The 14629-nt window shown below is 42.2% G+C and overlaps 2 protein-coding genes across 2 annotated transcripts in view; one reads left to right on the top strand and one right to left on the bottom strand.

Annotated features, from left to right (window-relative positions):
* The first annotated feature begins 555 nt into the window (after window positions 1–555).
* RGSL1 (regulator of G protein signaling like 1) overlaps window positions 556–14629 on the top strand; it is a 126647-nt gene continuing 112573 nt past the window's right edge. Inside the window, exon 1 of the mRNA XM_081485798.1 lies at window positions 556–600. The gene's annotated coding sequence lies outside the window, so the exon portion shown is untranslated. The remainder of the gene's footprint in view (window positions 601–14629) is intronic.
* On the bottom strand, window positions 5920–11916 carry TEDDM1 (transmembrane epididymal protein 1). The gene has a single exon (XM_081485815.1). The coding sequence runs from the start codon at window positions 7403–7405 to the stop codon at window positions 6503–6505; it is 903 nt and encodes a 300-aa protein (XP_081341941.1). The 5' UTR covers window positions 7406–11916; the 3' UTR covers window positions 5920–6502.

Here is a 14629-nt window from a genome sequence, read left to right as displayed (position 1 = left end):
GGTACGTCAAAAATTTAGAATTCCTAAAATTCTGTCTGGTGTTGCTTTTCATGTAATTTATTGCACGTCTTTGAAATCTGGAAAACGAGAATCAGTACCCCTTCCTCTTCTCTCCTCAGGGCCTTATTAGGATCGTTGAGAAAATGTGTATGTGAACAAAGTCTTGAAAGGGATGTTTGTCAACAGGTACACAATTTTACATATATATACAACACACATGAATATAATGTCTTCATTGCTACCAGTGATAAGATTTAATCATACTGTTTTTATTGCCTGAATCCTCCTGATGGTGTCTAGCCTTTATCGCACCTTTCAAAAGCCCCAGTATATGAGATTTTCTGTTTGAAAACTAAGAAGTCATGTTTCCAGGACCTTTGGAAGAGGAAGGGAAGAAGTTTGCTCTTCTGGTTATTTTTTGTACCACAAATATGGAAAAGAAATGTTGCCTGTGACCACACACATAACTTGGCTTCTTTGGTCAACATCCCTCCCCTGTGAGAGTGTGGCTAACATTGCAGTGCTTTAAGATGACAGACTCAAGATTCATCTCAAACAGAGGCTTTTGGCGTGTTTCAGACGGGTGACATTCTGGATCAGGTAAGTCGCCTTGCAAGTGTAAGGGATTCTATCCTTACACTTGCACTTAAACTTGTGATCCTTCGAATGATGGTGAAAGGCTGGGCTTCAGGTCAGGCAGTGTAGGTTCAAATCTGGGCTTGACTTCTTACCAGCTTTGTATTCAGGTGGATGCTTAGCCCTGAAGCCTCAGTTTCCTTGCCTACAAATTAGGCATGACAGCTACCTTGTATATTGTAAGGATTAATTGTGATGGCAATTGCCTATACAGCTGCTGCTGCTGCTAAGTCGCTGCAGTCGTGTCCGACTCTGCGTGACCCCATAGACGGCAGCCCAACAGGCTCCCCCATTCCTGGGATTCTCCAGGCAAGAACACTGGAGTGGGTTGCCATTTCCTTCTCCAGTGCATGAAAGTGAAAAGTGAAAGTGAAGTCGCTCAGTCGTCTCGGACTCCTAGCGACCCCATGGACTGCAACCCACCAGGCTCCTCCATCCATGGGGTTTTCCAGGCAAGAGTACTGGAGTGGGGTGCCATTGCCTTCTCCGGCCTATACAGCAAATGCGTAGAAAACAATAATTGTAATTATTGTAGGCCAAGATAATTTGAAGGGATTAGATTATTTCTTTCCCTGCCACAACCCATGAAGTACAACTTTCTAACTTTGGGTAATGCGCCACCATTAGTTTTATGAGAGTGGGTTTAGATCTGATAACAAAGTGAGCTGTCTTCATTCCATTTATTTCTGTGAAGTCTTGAGTTTAAATGGTTGAGGAGGGGGTGTTGGGAGGGGAAGGGCCATGTTCTTATTTTAAAAAACGTTAATTTCCAGTTGCCAAACTGCCAGAAGTGAGCCAGAGCCTTCTACTGTACTGGTCATCACCAGCACCCAAGGTAGGGATGGCACACGGAATAGAAAATAGAAAAGTAAGAGGCAAGTGCAGTTCTTAAAGCTTCTAGTATGTGAATGCCTGCTGCCCTGGCTGGTGTCTTAATCTTCCTTATTCATCTGTGTGTCCCCCAGTAGTGTCCAGGGTGAGTGGTCAATAACTGATGTTTGTTGACCACACAGAACTGACAGCGGCACCATCAAGAGAACATGTGCTTTGAGCTGCTTTTCCAAGAGTAGAAATGGATTTGCTTTGATCCATTCATGTGACCGGGGGCATACTTTGTGAGGGTTAGCAAGGTAATACATGACCACTGAGTTTTTCAGGCAGAACAAGAGGCCTTGTCCTCCTTAGTCAGCCCCCTACTTACTTAACCAAACTGAATTAGGGTCCAAATGAGTTCAAGGACTATTCAGGGAAGCTTAAAAGAGTATGAAGGAAGAAAAAGCTGAAGAAAGAGCTTAAACTAACTGGTTTGCCCCCAGAAACCCAGACTGGACTTTTAGAGAAGTTAGAAGGAGAATGGCCTGTTTCATCCAGTTTCACTTTGCTGTGTCTGCTGCCCTTTGTTCTCTTTCTCCTTCTTCCCTAAATCGCCCACCCCCAGTCTCCTCCCACTCCCTAAAAAGCATTAGAGCACTTGAACCTATAAACTCTTCTGTCTCCTGGTACACCCAGTATCAAAGCAGACAGGGAATTCTGTTTCATGGGCTTTGAAGTCAGGCTTTTTTCTTTTAGAGTAGCTGCGTCCAAGGGGTGGGTGGAGTGGGAGAGAAACACCACAGGTCAAAATTTGGTTCCAAATCTGCGGAAATGGCTGGGGACTGAAAAAAAGGACTTCTTCAGTGTTCTGATGCTTGTAATAAAGGCCTTGTCTTGGGTGGACTTTACCTGTGAGTTCTTCTCTCAATTTCTTTCTCTTTTAAAGGACCCAGTCTCACTTTGCAGATTGAAAACCCTTAATCTAGTGACCTGAACATGCCTTCCTAGGGCCTGTGTGGTTGGTTGCCTTGCATTCATTGGAGACAAGATTTGGGGTGAGGCTCAAACATACTCAAACCTTCAAGCAGAACATGTAGTTTGGGAAATGGAGTTTTTCCAACATTTGGATGATTTCTGTAGGCAGTAAACAAAACCTTTAACTCATGCTAAAGAGACAGCTGAGACTCAGGCTTGAGGAACACCCTGGAAACCCAACCCAGCATTATAAAACTTTTTCTCTTTTTAATAAACCAACACTAGTTCTTTCCAAAAGAATAGACCATTGTAAAATCTAAAAGCAAAACAAAAATAAAAGGAAAAGAAGCCTTGGAAGCTGATGTCATTACTCTTAAAGCAAATATGGGGGAGAAGCTGCAATAAACTGAGCTTTCGGACTTGAAGCTACATAAGTAAAGAAGGAAAGACCAGGTTTCACCTCAATTCAGTATTATCTAATACTGAACCCAGAGGAACTGTTCTTTATATCCTTTCTGATTGTTGTATACTCTTAAACTCAGGTTAGGAAACAGTAAGTTCAAGTCTCAGCTATTTTTCTTTAGTCTGAATTGAATTTTGTTGAAGGGCCCTTGAAACCGTTCAAATGTAGAGAACACTTAGTTTTCCAGCCTACACCTTACAATTGAAGGTTTAGGTCTTGAGCCTTACCCCAAATCTTACCTCTAAAAGGAAACTGCTTGGAGAATTGGGAGGAAGTAAGTTCATCTTAGCTAACGACATGGTAAAATAAGTCCTACCGAGAAAATTACAGCCATGCCATTCTAGAATTAATCTTGACATCATTCTAGCTTAACCGTGAGAAAGCTGAGGACTTGCTCATTTGCAGCCTCTTGCTTGAATCACCTTAGTGCAGTATTTCACAGCCTTACATGCTTCCAAGGTACAGCTCCCTTGAGAGCCTTTTTCTGTTTCCCTTCCTTCACCCTTCTCAGGCTGGGGATGATGCATTCCTGGGCACCACCTCTAAACTCTGAAATCCCTACTGGACCCACAGGGCAGGAACCAACCGGTTTACCTCTGAGTCCTTCACTGTGGCTTCCCCCCTGCTGCCTCACATAGCAGACATTCAGTATATTCTAGGGCCGGGGGTGGGGTGGGGGATTGCTGTATGACAGGTTTTTTTTTAAAAGGAATCTTTGGAGATCGTTTTGTGTGTTTAATAACCTGCTTCATGGGTTTCTGAATCTGGGATTTTCATAGATAAGTGTTGTTCCTGTTCTCAGTATATTGAGATTTGTATGGATTTATCTTTGTTCTCTAGATTGATTGGAACATTATTGAAGCTTATTTAAAAGTTTAGGAAATTTAGCATTATGGTCAAAAACAACTTGAATCAGAATATGTCCTTTAGTTGGTGCTCTTCTGGAAGATAAGGTCCACACCCCTTCCTCTCTCACCCCCATCTCATTAGTTGGTTTGAATCCCTGTTTATTTCACATTCGCATGCCAAATTTTAACAGGAAACAAACAGCCCTTGGGTATGTTTTCTGGATATTTGGTTCTGTATTTTTCCTGACCTCCTTTCCCCTCCCCCCACCTCATTTGAACCAGTACTTGGAGACTTGTTTACTGGGTTGGAGAGTGAGTGTGAGATGCTTGGCTGGGTGTGATGCGGCTGTAGTGCCCTCTGGTGGAATTTTGTGGGAATTGCAGATTTCTCCCATACCCTTTGAAGTGTTTGGGAAGTAGTAGCTGGCCTTCAAGGCTTCTCTGTTACATCTCAAATACTATATAGTAAATTAATAACATTCAAGTTTATTGTCTACACTGGATATTTAAGAGATATTATGTTGGGTATATCAACTGATTACTTGGTTTGTTTATCATTATAAAATTAGACCTCAAGTGACTAGAAACGGGCAGCCGGCAGCATCTGTGCTTTTTCATCATCTCCCAGCAATGTGTATGAGAGGTGAAGAGAAAAGAAGTCCCCCCAAGAAAGGTCAGCGAAAAGAGTCTAGGAACCAAGAATTAAGCAGAAATAGTAAGGATCAGAAAACTTGGTCACAAACAATTCTTATTCTCAGCCCTCACTCGGATCTGAGCCCAGACATTTAAGGCCTAGCGAGAGGTTGAGAGCCTGCCAGACTTTCACTCCCAGGGGAGATTTGGGGGTGGTCATGGACAGAAAGTGACAGACGCAGTCTTTGGGGGGTCTATAGAGTATCTGTACTATGCCTCTTGCTCCAGCTGGGCTTTCTGGCTGACTTTCTTCCTGTATTTCCTTTCTTTCAACAGTTTATTTATCTGACTGTGAAGGGTCTTAGTTGCAGCATGCGGGATCTTCATTGCCTCATGCAGATCTTTCATTGCTGGCATCACAGGCTCTTTAGTTGCGGCATGGGGGCTCTCTAGTTGTGGCACACAGGCTGCGGAGCACACGGGCTTCAGTAGTTACAGCATGCAGGCTTAGTTGCTCCAAGGCATGTGGGATCTTAGTTCCTCAAACAGGGATCAAACCTGCGTCCCCTGCATTGCAAGGCGTATTGTTTACCGCTGGGCCACGAGGCAAGTCCCTCAGCAATTTCATTTTGAGGGTCACTCCCTTTTCCATTACCATCGGCAAAGTCACCGTGGCCCAGAGGACACAGTCACTGGCTTCAGTCAGACACACCTGCACTTCAATTCCTGTTTTGCCTTGTACCAATTATAAGACTTGGACAAGTCAACCTGCTGAGTCTCAGCTTTCTAGAGGTTCCTTATAGAAACACATGTGAGGATTAAAAAAAATAATAACAGAGTAAACATTTCAGAAACAGCTTAGTGGATTTCCTTATCCCAAGAATGAGGAAGAAAGTGGGCCCATTGCTAAGGAGGTGACTCAGGCTTTAGGATTGTTGGTGTCTTCCTAGAACCTTGGAACACGTGTTGTCCAGCAACACGTTTTGAAGGAACAGGAATGTGGAAATTCTGGAAGCAAATAAGCCTTTATTAAGCATCACCTATGGTACATATTTGTTACATATGTAGGAAATTATGTAACTTGACTATGAAAGAGTCTTTACCTCTTAGGAGACTACACTCAAGGTGGTGAGGAAAAACATGCCCAGGGAAAATGATTGCAGAAACAGAACAAAGCAAAGTGTGTCAGCCATGTGAGCAGACTAACAAGGCAGGTATAGCATAAATGCTTAGGAGTTCCAGAACAAGGGAGTCAGTAGGAATTCTTAGAGAAGGCCCCCTTGGAGGTGCTCAGTGGGATTGGGATGAAGGTGAGTTTTATGCTGGGTACCAAAGAACAAGGCAAAAATGTGATTGTGGGATGGCTTTCTGTGAGATATAAGACAGTGAAATTTGCCACGACCCAGGGGGGACAGGATCTAGTAAATTATATGTGCCATGGTAGTGATGGTGACTGGAATATGAGTACTAAAGTAGGAAGTTGGAGAAAGATTGAACATTTGAATTTTATAAAAACTTTAAGCCTGCAAATTTGAAATGTTACCATAGCAAAGCATTAATAAAGTTTTCCTTTATTAATTTGAATTTGAAATGAAGCCAGTCCTTAAAAATTGTTGGGGTGGGGGGGAGAGGAGTTGGCAAAAGTGTCATTTCAACCAATATAAATTATAAATTCTATGTATCTTCCAAATGGTGGTGCCACTTTGCTAAGCAAGCAGAAGTACCCACTATTCTTTGTCAGGAAGAGACTTGAGTGATTCTAGTTTGGGGTTGTGAGAAATCAATATTCCATCAGGTAAAAGGCAGTTACTTGGACCTGGAGAAGCGTCTGGTGGTGAGTAACAGACTCTCCTCTCACCCCTTCATAGCCCCCCTTCTATTGCATTCTCTTCTCCTATGACTCTCCTTGCACACTTCCTCTTACCAACCCCATCAATCCTATCAGCTTCCCCTTCTCATCTCCTCAATGATTAGATGTTCAGGGACAGGAGGTGCACTGGCAGATGGAGACCAGTCGCTCTCCTTCATGGCCACTGTGTCTTCACCAGGGACCAAAGAGGGTACAGTGCATTCTGGGAGAACCCACAAGGGGGTAGATGGGGTGGAGAGTGAGCCAGGCATTCCAGGCCCTGTCTCAGGGTGAACTCTTTGAAAGGAGAGCCTGGCCATCTTTCTCTGACTGCTCCACTTCCTGGAGCAATTGGTAGAGAGGTCTCCTGGAGTATATGTAACATGGAGCTTCTCTGGACCCCGTCAGCTTCCAGCTAGGATGGTAGCAACGGTGCCAAAAGGAAGACACCCCATAGATTCCCAGCAGGCACAAAGCATTGATCATCACATGCCAGCAGAAGAAGGTGGTAACAAACATGATGTCACTAATGTCATCGTCCTCCCACGGGTAGCCAGAGACTGGTTTGTACAGAATGAAGCCCGCCTGTACCAGCCAGGAACCCATCATCTGAAACAGAAAGGTCTCGATCACAGCGAGTTGAAATGTGTCGGGAGCCCACAGCTCGGCGGTGAACACCAGCATCAGCAGCAACACCACCAAGATGAGTAGAGAGTGAACCTGTAGCTCCACCCCCACAGAGTCCTGGACATGCGACACCAACAGCAGCAGGAGCACATAAAAGGTCAGCACCAAGATCCCTTTCTCTAGGGGCACACAGCGCTGAGGCAGCAAGTTTTTGCTCACGATGTCTATGCAGCCATTGAGGGTGAGGAGGGTGAACATGGTGAGGTGCTGCCACTGTTTGGCGTACATGAATCTCGGTGGCAGGTCCGTGTTCATCAGTGTCAACCCTCCCTTAACGCAGCTGATCTCATATGCCATCAAGGCAGAACCAGCTAGCATCTTCAGCAAACCTCCGTGGGAGATTTTCCACAGCCTGGCCCATCTCCCCTGATTCTTGGGAGGCAAAGAAGGATCCAGGAAAGAGTTGCTGAATATCACAGCTTTGGAGACCACTACTGCTCGATACAGTCCATATGCGAGTAGGAACAACCCTGGATACACGTGACCAATAAAGGTTCCCATTGAATCACAAATCGATCGAATGAAGGCGAGAAGAGTAAAACCCAGACACGTCCTTCTAGGGCCACCTCAAGGTCTTGACTTTGGATAGAGTTGCCTTCCACCAACTTTTATCATTTCACCCCACCCACTGCTCCCCCACAGAGAGGAAATGGTTCTTGAAACAAGCCTACGATTTTAGTGGCATAAAGCCTCATTGTTCCATTCTATTCTGGAACACTGGGAACTAACTGGCTTCTGCCCAAGAAGAAAGCTGGTGAATGTGCCTTTAGGGGTCCCCTCTAGGGCCCTTGGGGTGCTTCTGGTCATACTTGTCCCTTTCTCCCATGGCTTCCTCCCTCTGGGACTGCCTGCCCAGCACTCAGAGGGGAGAGGAGGATGGAATGGCGCTAGGGGTTGCCGTGGTCTCGAGAGGAAGACTGAGCACTCACAAATCCTCAAGTGTCCTTCAGCACCTCTCAGACATTAACTCTGGCCCAATCACAGGATTTTCTTCCTGGACATACACATTTAAAAACATTTGGATACATGATCATATTTCGCACCTATCTGGCTTTTCTATTGTTCTTTTATAGACTTGCTTTGAGGATCACCAGGAAAGCTCACTTCCTCTCCACCCCTTATCTCTTTACATTCCCACATTTGTCTCCCCACGTCAGCATCTCTAATGGCCAGTAAGTGGATCTGAAAAACTACCTTTTGAGACTGATTTTAGGGGCTGGATATTTTGTACCGTGTCAGCCTGACTAAGCTTGAGCCATGTTTCCCAGAGTTACCTTCCCTATATGGTTTGAGATTGAGTTGACTGCAAGAGAAGTTTACATAAGAATCTGAAGATGAAAGTAAAGCAGCAACCTAGTACACTCTGAAGGTGTAGGGTACCAGGTGCTCCTACAGCTCACACATTCAGTTCCTGATCTGCTCACCTTGGTATGGGCAGCCAGGCCTATAGCTCCCTCAGCTTCTCTTTGTGTAAAAGGACACAAGCTTCTGCAAGCCACCTGCCACTGAACTGTGAGGTGACAAGGGAAAGACAAGCTGTAGCCTGTCTTCACAGGTTGCAATTTGTCCTTGCCCTTCCCCAATTTTTTGTGTGTAATATACTTCTTCCTGACTGCTGCCACACAGAGATGAAAGGACCGCCAGCCCACCACACAGAAGAGAGCCAAAAACCTTCCATAGATTTCTTCACTCCAAATGCGTTAAGGTCTAATATCCTTGAGAAATTCATATTCCCATGATCCATCTCTAACTGATACAAGGAATTAAGATGTAATCCCTAAAATGCTGGTCTGTCGAGAGGAGTGACTCCAGTGAGCTGGTGTTGGCCATTCGGGTTTTAATATGAATTAACCCATAAGTTTCATTTATCTATGACTCCACTAGTGTCTAATGCACCTCAGAAGACAGAATCCTAGGTAATTGGTAACAGACAGCTGAGTATAAGGAAAAGAGAATGACGAAGAATAAAATACAGGGAATGTGAAGCCTACGATGGTTTTGGGTTTATTGTAGGAGGTACAAGCAATAGGAGTTTCTCTGGGGGTGATAATTATGCTGAGGGAAGAGGAAGTTCACCCCTCAACGTGAGCAGTACTGACCTCACAGTCTGCATAACCATCCTTCTTTAAGGTACAAGCAATGCTGTGGGGCAGAGAGCCAGCACCTGTATGCTGACAGTGCCCCTAGTGAAGAGGAGGAGAATTTACACGCAGCTCAGCACTGCCTCTGAGACCTCACGCCTATCCAACTACCTGTACATTCTCAAGTCTAGTCAATACCAGAAAAAAAGTTAAATTTTTCTGCCCTTGAGGATGACAGCAATTCAGATTTCTTCTTGCTATTGAGAGATTTGGTGGGGCTAGGGATTTGAGTGTGAAGGTAAATTAGGAAGAGCTTAATTCAGCTTTCTGAGGGAGTTTGCTCCTTAAAAATTTTTAACATTAGGTATTTTTTATTCAATGTATAGTCATTGTAGAAAAATGAGGTAAAATACATTCACAAAAAAAGAGCACTACAAGTCATCTGTAATTCCATAATCTGGAGGTGACAACTGTTTTCTTTGAGATATAGAAACAGTTCTAAGAAGGCAGCATGAAGAAGTGAAAAGTGCATCAACTGGAAGTCAGAAATCTGAGTTCTCCTTTGACTTGCTGCATGTCATACCTTTCACCTGAAAAGAAAAATTCTGTTGAACTTAACCTTCTATTAAAGTGAAAATAAATGACATGAATATTGTTGCACAGAAAGAATATTTATCTCCTGTCTCCATCTCCCTTTTGGTGAATTATCAAAACACTGTGAGAGCACCATAGGGCTCAATGATCAGAGGAAGGAGATTCAAGGGGAAAATCTGAGTGACATTTCTGAAGCAAGTCAGGAGGCAAGAACCCCAGGGATTATCTTGGGTTTTTGGATTTGATCTGGGAGAAGCACAACATGATTGCTCTTCTGCGTATCAGCAGGGCTGGGACAGGAAGTACATGGTCTGCAGGCCTTAGGAGGAGCCACATTTGCTCATTCTTACTGTTGCTTCTACTACTTTGAGGCTGTGATACTGGTGAGTTGGGAGCAGCAGAGCTTCCTCCGGCTCCCACACTGTCCTTGACAGTTGTTCCTGGCAACTGTGAGCCAGAGGCCAGAGGAGGACAGAAAGCAGCAGCACTGACCCAATAGCAATGTGAGGTTGAAAGAGGCACATATGAGGACAAGAAGCCCCACTTCAGGTCCCATCAGGGTTGCTCAGGTACCAAATCTGCATGTTGTTCATTACATGAACATCCTGATCAAGACTTTGAAGATAAGAATCGCCCACCCCAAACCAGACATTGCCCACGAGTAGCCGAGAAGGAAACCAAAGGTAGTGAATGATTAGCAGAGCTGGCAGACAGCTCCAGGGTCTGTGGACACTGAGTGCCTGGAGAGAGTTTCATGAGGAGAACTCAGGTTGACCACAGGAACCCATAGAAGTCCTTCTCAGCCTGGTTGCTCCATGGTGAGACTTCCCTCAGACCTGCCTCCCCCAGCCACCACCCCATGTAATTGAAGGCCCCTAGGCACAGCCACTGCCATTTGTCTGGCATGAAATACCAGAATGAGCCAGAATGCCTTCAGAAATTCAGTAAATATGAATTTACTAACTTCTGTGGATTCTACTGAGTACAGCAGGCATATAAAAAAGCATATGATGTAGTTATCCTCAAGGGGCTTACCATTTGAAGGCATACATCTCTACACACACACACACACTCAAACAAAACATTAGGGAAGTATTTAGACTACCTTGGTTCCATAGTAATCAAATGTCACATAGGTAATTTTAAATGTTCTAAAGCATTTGATAAAATCCAACATTGATTGATGATAAACTCTTACCAAAGTGGGTACAGAAGGGAACATATCTCAACATAATAAAAGGTATGACAAACCCACAGCTTACATATTACTCAACAGTGAAAAGCTGAATGCTTTCCTGCTAAAATCTAGAACAAGATAAAGATGCCCACTCTTACCACTTCTATTTAACATACTGTTGGAGGTCCTAGTCACAGTAATCAAGTAAGAAAAAGTAAAGTTACCCAAAGTAGAAGGGAATAGGTAAAATTGTCACTATATGCAGATGACATGATACTCTATAAATAGAAAACCATAAAGACTCCAAAATTACTAGAACTGATAAATGAATTCAGCAAGGTAACAGGATAGAATAAAGATTAACGTGCAGAAATCTGTTGCGTTTATTTGCACTAACAAGGAAATATCAGAAAGGGAGAGCAAAAAAAAAAAAAAAACCCTTTTAAAATCACATCAAAAAAAAAAAACTTAGGAATAAACCTGACCAAGGAGATGAAAGACCTATATGCTGAGAAATATAAAACATTAATAAAGGAAACTGAAGATGATACAAAAAAGTGGAAAAATATCCCATGCTCTTAGAAGAATTCATAGTTAAAATGGCCGTACTACCTAATCTACATATTTAATGTGATCTTTATCAAATTACCCATGACATTTTTCACAGAACTAGAACAAATAATCCTAAAATTTATATCAAACCACAAAAGACCCAGAATTACCAAAGCAATCCTGAGGAAAAAGAACAAAGCTGGAGGCATAACCCTCCCAGACTTCAGACAAGACTACAAAGCTACAATAATCACAACACTGTGGTATTGGCAGAAAAACAGACATATGGGTCAATGGGCGAGATAGAGGGCCCAAAACACCTATGATCAATTAATCTTCCACAAAGGAGGCAAGAATATACAATGAAGAAAAGACAGTCTCTTAGCAAGTTGGGAAAATCTGGACAACTGCATGTAAATCTGTGAAGTTAGAACACTCCCTCACACCATACACAAAAATAAACTTAAAACGGCTTAAAGACTCAAATACAAGACATGACACAATAAAACTCCTAGAAGAGAACATAGGCCAAATATTCTCTGACATCAATCTTGGTAATGTTTTCTTAGGTCAGTCTCCCACGGCAATAGAAATAAAATCAAAAATAAAAAAATGGGACCTAATTAAACTTAAAAGCTTTTGCACAGCAAAGGAAACCATAAACAAACCAAAAAGACAGCCTACAGCTTGGGAGAAAATATTTGCAAAGAATGTGACCCACAAGGGCTTAATTTTCAAAATATACAAACAGCTCATACAAGTCAGTAACAAAAGAATTAAACAGTCCAATAAAAAAAAAAAAGGGCATTTCTCCAAAAGAAGATGTACAGATAACCAGTAGGCATATGAAAAGATGCTCAACATCACTAATTATTAGAGGAATGCAATCAGAATTACGAGATACCACCTCACACCAATCAGAATGACCATCATTAAAAAGTCTACAATTAACAAATACTGGAGAGGGTGTGGAGAAAAGGGAACCCTGTTGGTTCCCACTGTTGGTGGGAACGTAAATTTGTGCAGCTACTATGGAAAACAGTATGGAGGCTCTTTTAAAAGCTAAAAATAGAGTTGTCATATGATCCAGCAACCCCACTCCTGGGCATATATTTGGAGAAAGCTATAATTTGAAAGCATACTTGTAACCCAATGTTCGTAGCAGCACTATTTACAATAGTCAAGACATGGAAGCCACTTAAATATCCATTGACAGATGAATGGATAAAAAAGATGTGATATGTATATACAATGGAATACTGCTCAGCCATAAGGAAGAATTATTGCCATTTGCAGCAACATGGATTTAACTCAAGATTATCATACCAAGTGAAGTAAGTCAGAAAAACAAAGACAAGTACCATATGATACTCTTTATAAGTGGAATCTGAAATATCATAAAAATGAACTTAAAATGGATAAATACACTAATTAAAAAGAATGAACTTATTTACAAAGCAGAAACAGACTCAGCGACATGGAAAACAAACTTATGGTTACCACGGGGGAGAAGGGGTGGAAGAGGGATAAATTAGGAGTTTGGGATTAGCAGATACGCACTGCTATATATAAAACAGATAACAAGGTCCCACTTATAGCTCATGGAACTATATTCAATATCCTGTAATACACCATAATGGAAAAGAATATGAAAAAGGACATATATATTATGTAACATATAATACATATACATTATACAATATATATATAACTGAAGCACTTTACTATACACCAGAAGCTGACACATTGTAAATCAAGTATACTTCAATAAAAAATTTTAAAATAAAAAAATTTTCTAACAGCACATTAAAAAGATGAAATTAGTTTTAATAAGATATATTTAACTCCATATGTCCACAATATCATTTCAACATGTAATTAATATAAAAGTTATAAATGAATTATTTTTAACAAATGAAGTATTTGATTCCATATTTCATACTAAGTGTACAAACTCCAGTGTTATGTTTTACACATAACAGCACATTTCATTTCAGACAAGCCATGTTACATGCTCAATAGCTACATGTGGTTAGTGGCTGCCATATTGTATTATGTAGATTCAGACAGTATAGAATGACTAGTTGAGTGAATTTTAAAGTTTTAGTGAAAAGAACAGTTCCTGGTGGTGGTAGAAGTTTGTTCAGAAATGGTATCTCGACAGCTACGCTGTAAACTCAGTGGTTGTAGGATTTTAGTATGGTGCTGAACATCTTTTAATTTACTTTCTGTTTGCAAGGGGCAGTATCATTATCATCAGCATCAAAAAAATGACTACAACTCACCTTGCTGCTAGGCAGAAACCCACCACAGGAAGAGAGCAAGCCAGAGGTGGGACCTTGAGCAAAACCGCACAGGGAATGGGTCGTGGAAATCAGAATAAGATCAGAGCCCATCTGTTTATGTGCCAGACTTTCATCTTAATTTCAAATAAGCATTACTAAGCCTTAGGGTTTGTCACTAACTTACCAAAACAAAGCGCATGAGAGATAGAAACAACATTCTTATTTCTTAGTTTGAAGGGACATATTTGCTTTATTTCTCCTGGCACACCAGCTCATAATTCTCTTCTTTGAAATTTCCTATAACAGGAGCTTTATACCTCATTGCATAACCATGGCTTAGGTTTCACAGTTGGTATAATAGATTTCAGGGACTTTTAGTGATCACATTTCAACAGCTGCTTTTCTTTCTGAAAACTTTTGGCAAGGTGGGAACACGTACTCACCTTATCTCTGTTATACCTATTTCTTCCTTTACGACTATGGTATTAACTCTCACCCATGGCTGAGGACAGAACTCAAGGACCCTGAGTCTGTTCCTCCATAGATCAATCCTTTTCCATCCCAGAATATGCATCTCCAAATTAGGAGTTAACCTTTGTGCTGTCCTGTGAAGGATTCTTAATTCTGCAATTTGGGAACCCCACTGTAAACTTCAAAATTCCCTGTGGGAAATGCGTCTGTCTCACCATTGAATATTCTTGTTCTCCTCCCACAATATAGGGTGTTGCCAGGAAGTTGCCACCCAACCAAGGACCATGTTACCTGACGATTCCATGACTGAGTCTGGGCCAGTGGGATGTGTATGGAATTGATATACACCACTTCAAGACACGGCCCATAGAAACCTCTCTCCTATTCCTCACCCTTTCTTTTTCCATATCTGCTGGCTGAATACAGAAGACTGTGAGGCACTAGAGAAGGACAGAGTCACAAGATAGGAAGAGTCTGACTTCTGAGAGACTAGGTGAAAGGCTGCCTATGCTACTGTATGCTTAGTCACTCAGTCACGTCCGACTCTTTGACCCCATGGACTGTA

Source organism: Giraffa tippelskirchi, chromosome 5 (assembly GCF_054371585.1).
Source record: "Giraffa tippelskirchi isolate mGirTip1 chromosome 5, T2T-mGirTip1v1.2.pri, whole genome shotgun sequence".
NCBI classification, from domain to species: Eukaryota; Metazoa; Chordata; class Mammalia; order Artiodactyla; family Giraffidae; genus Giraffa; species Giraffa tippelskirchi.
The sequence above is the reverse complement of the archived record's forward strand: the minus strand, read 5'-3'. Positions and strand labels throughout refer to the sequence as shown.

Excerpts from the sequence above, each read along its gene's own strand:
- TEDDM1 (XM_081485815.1), bottom strand. The coding sequence starts at position 7,405 with ATGGGAACCTTTATTGGTCACGTGTATCCAGGGTTGTTCCTACTCGCA.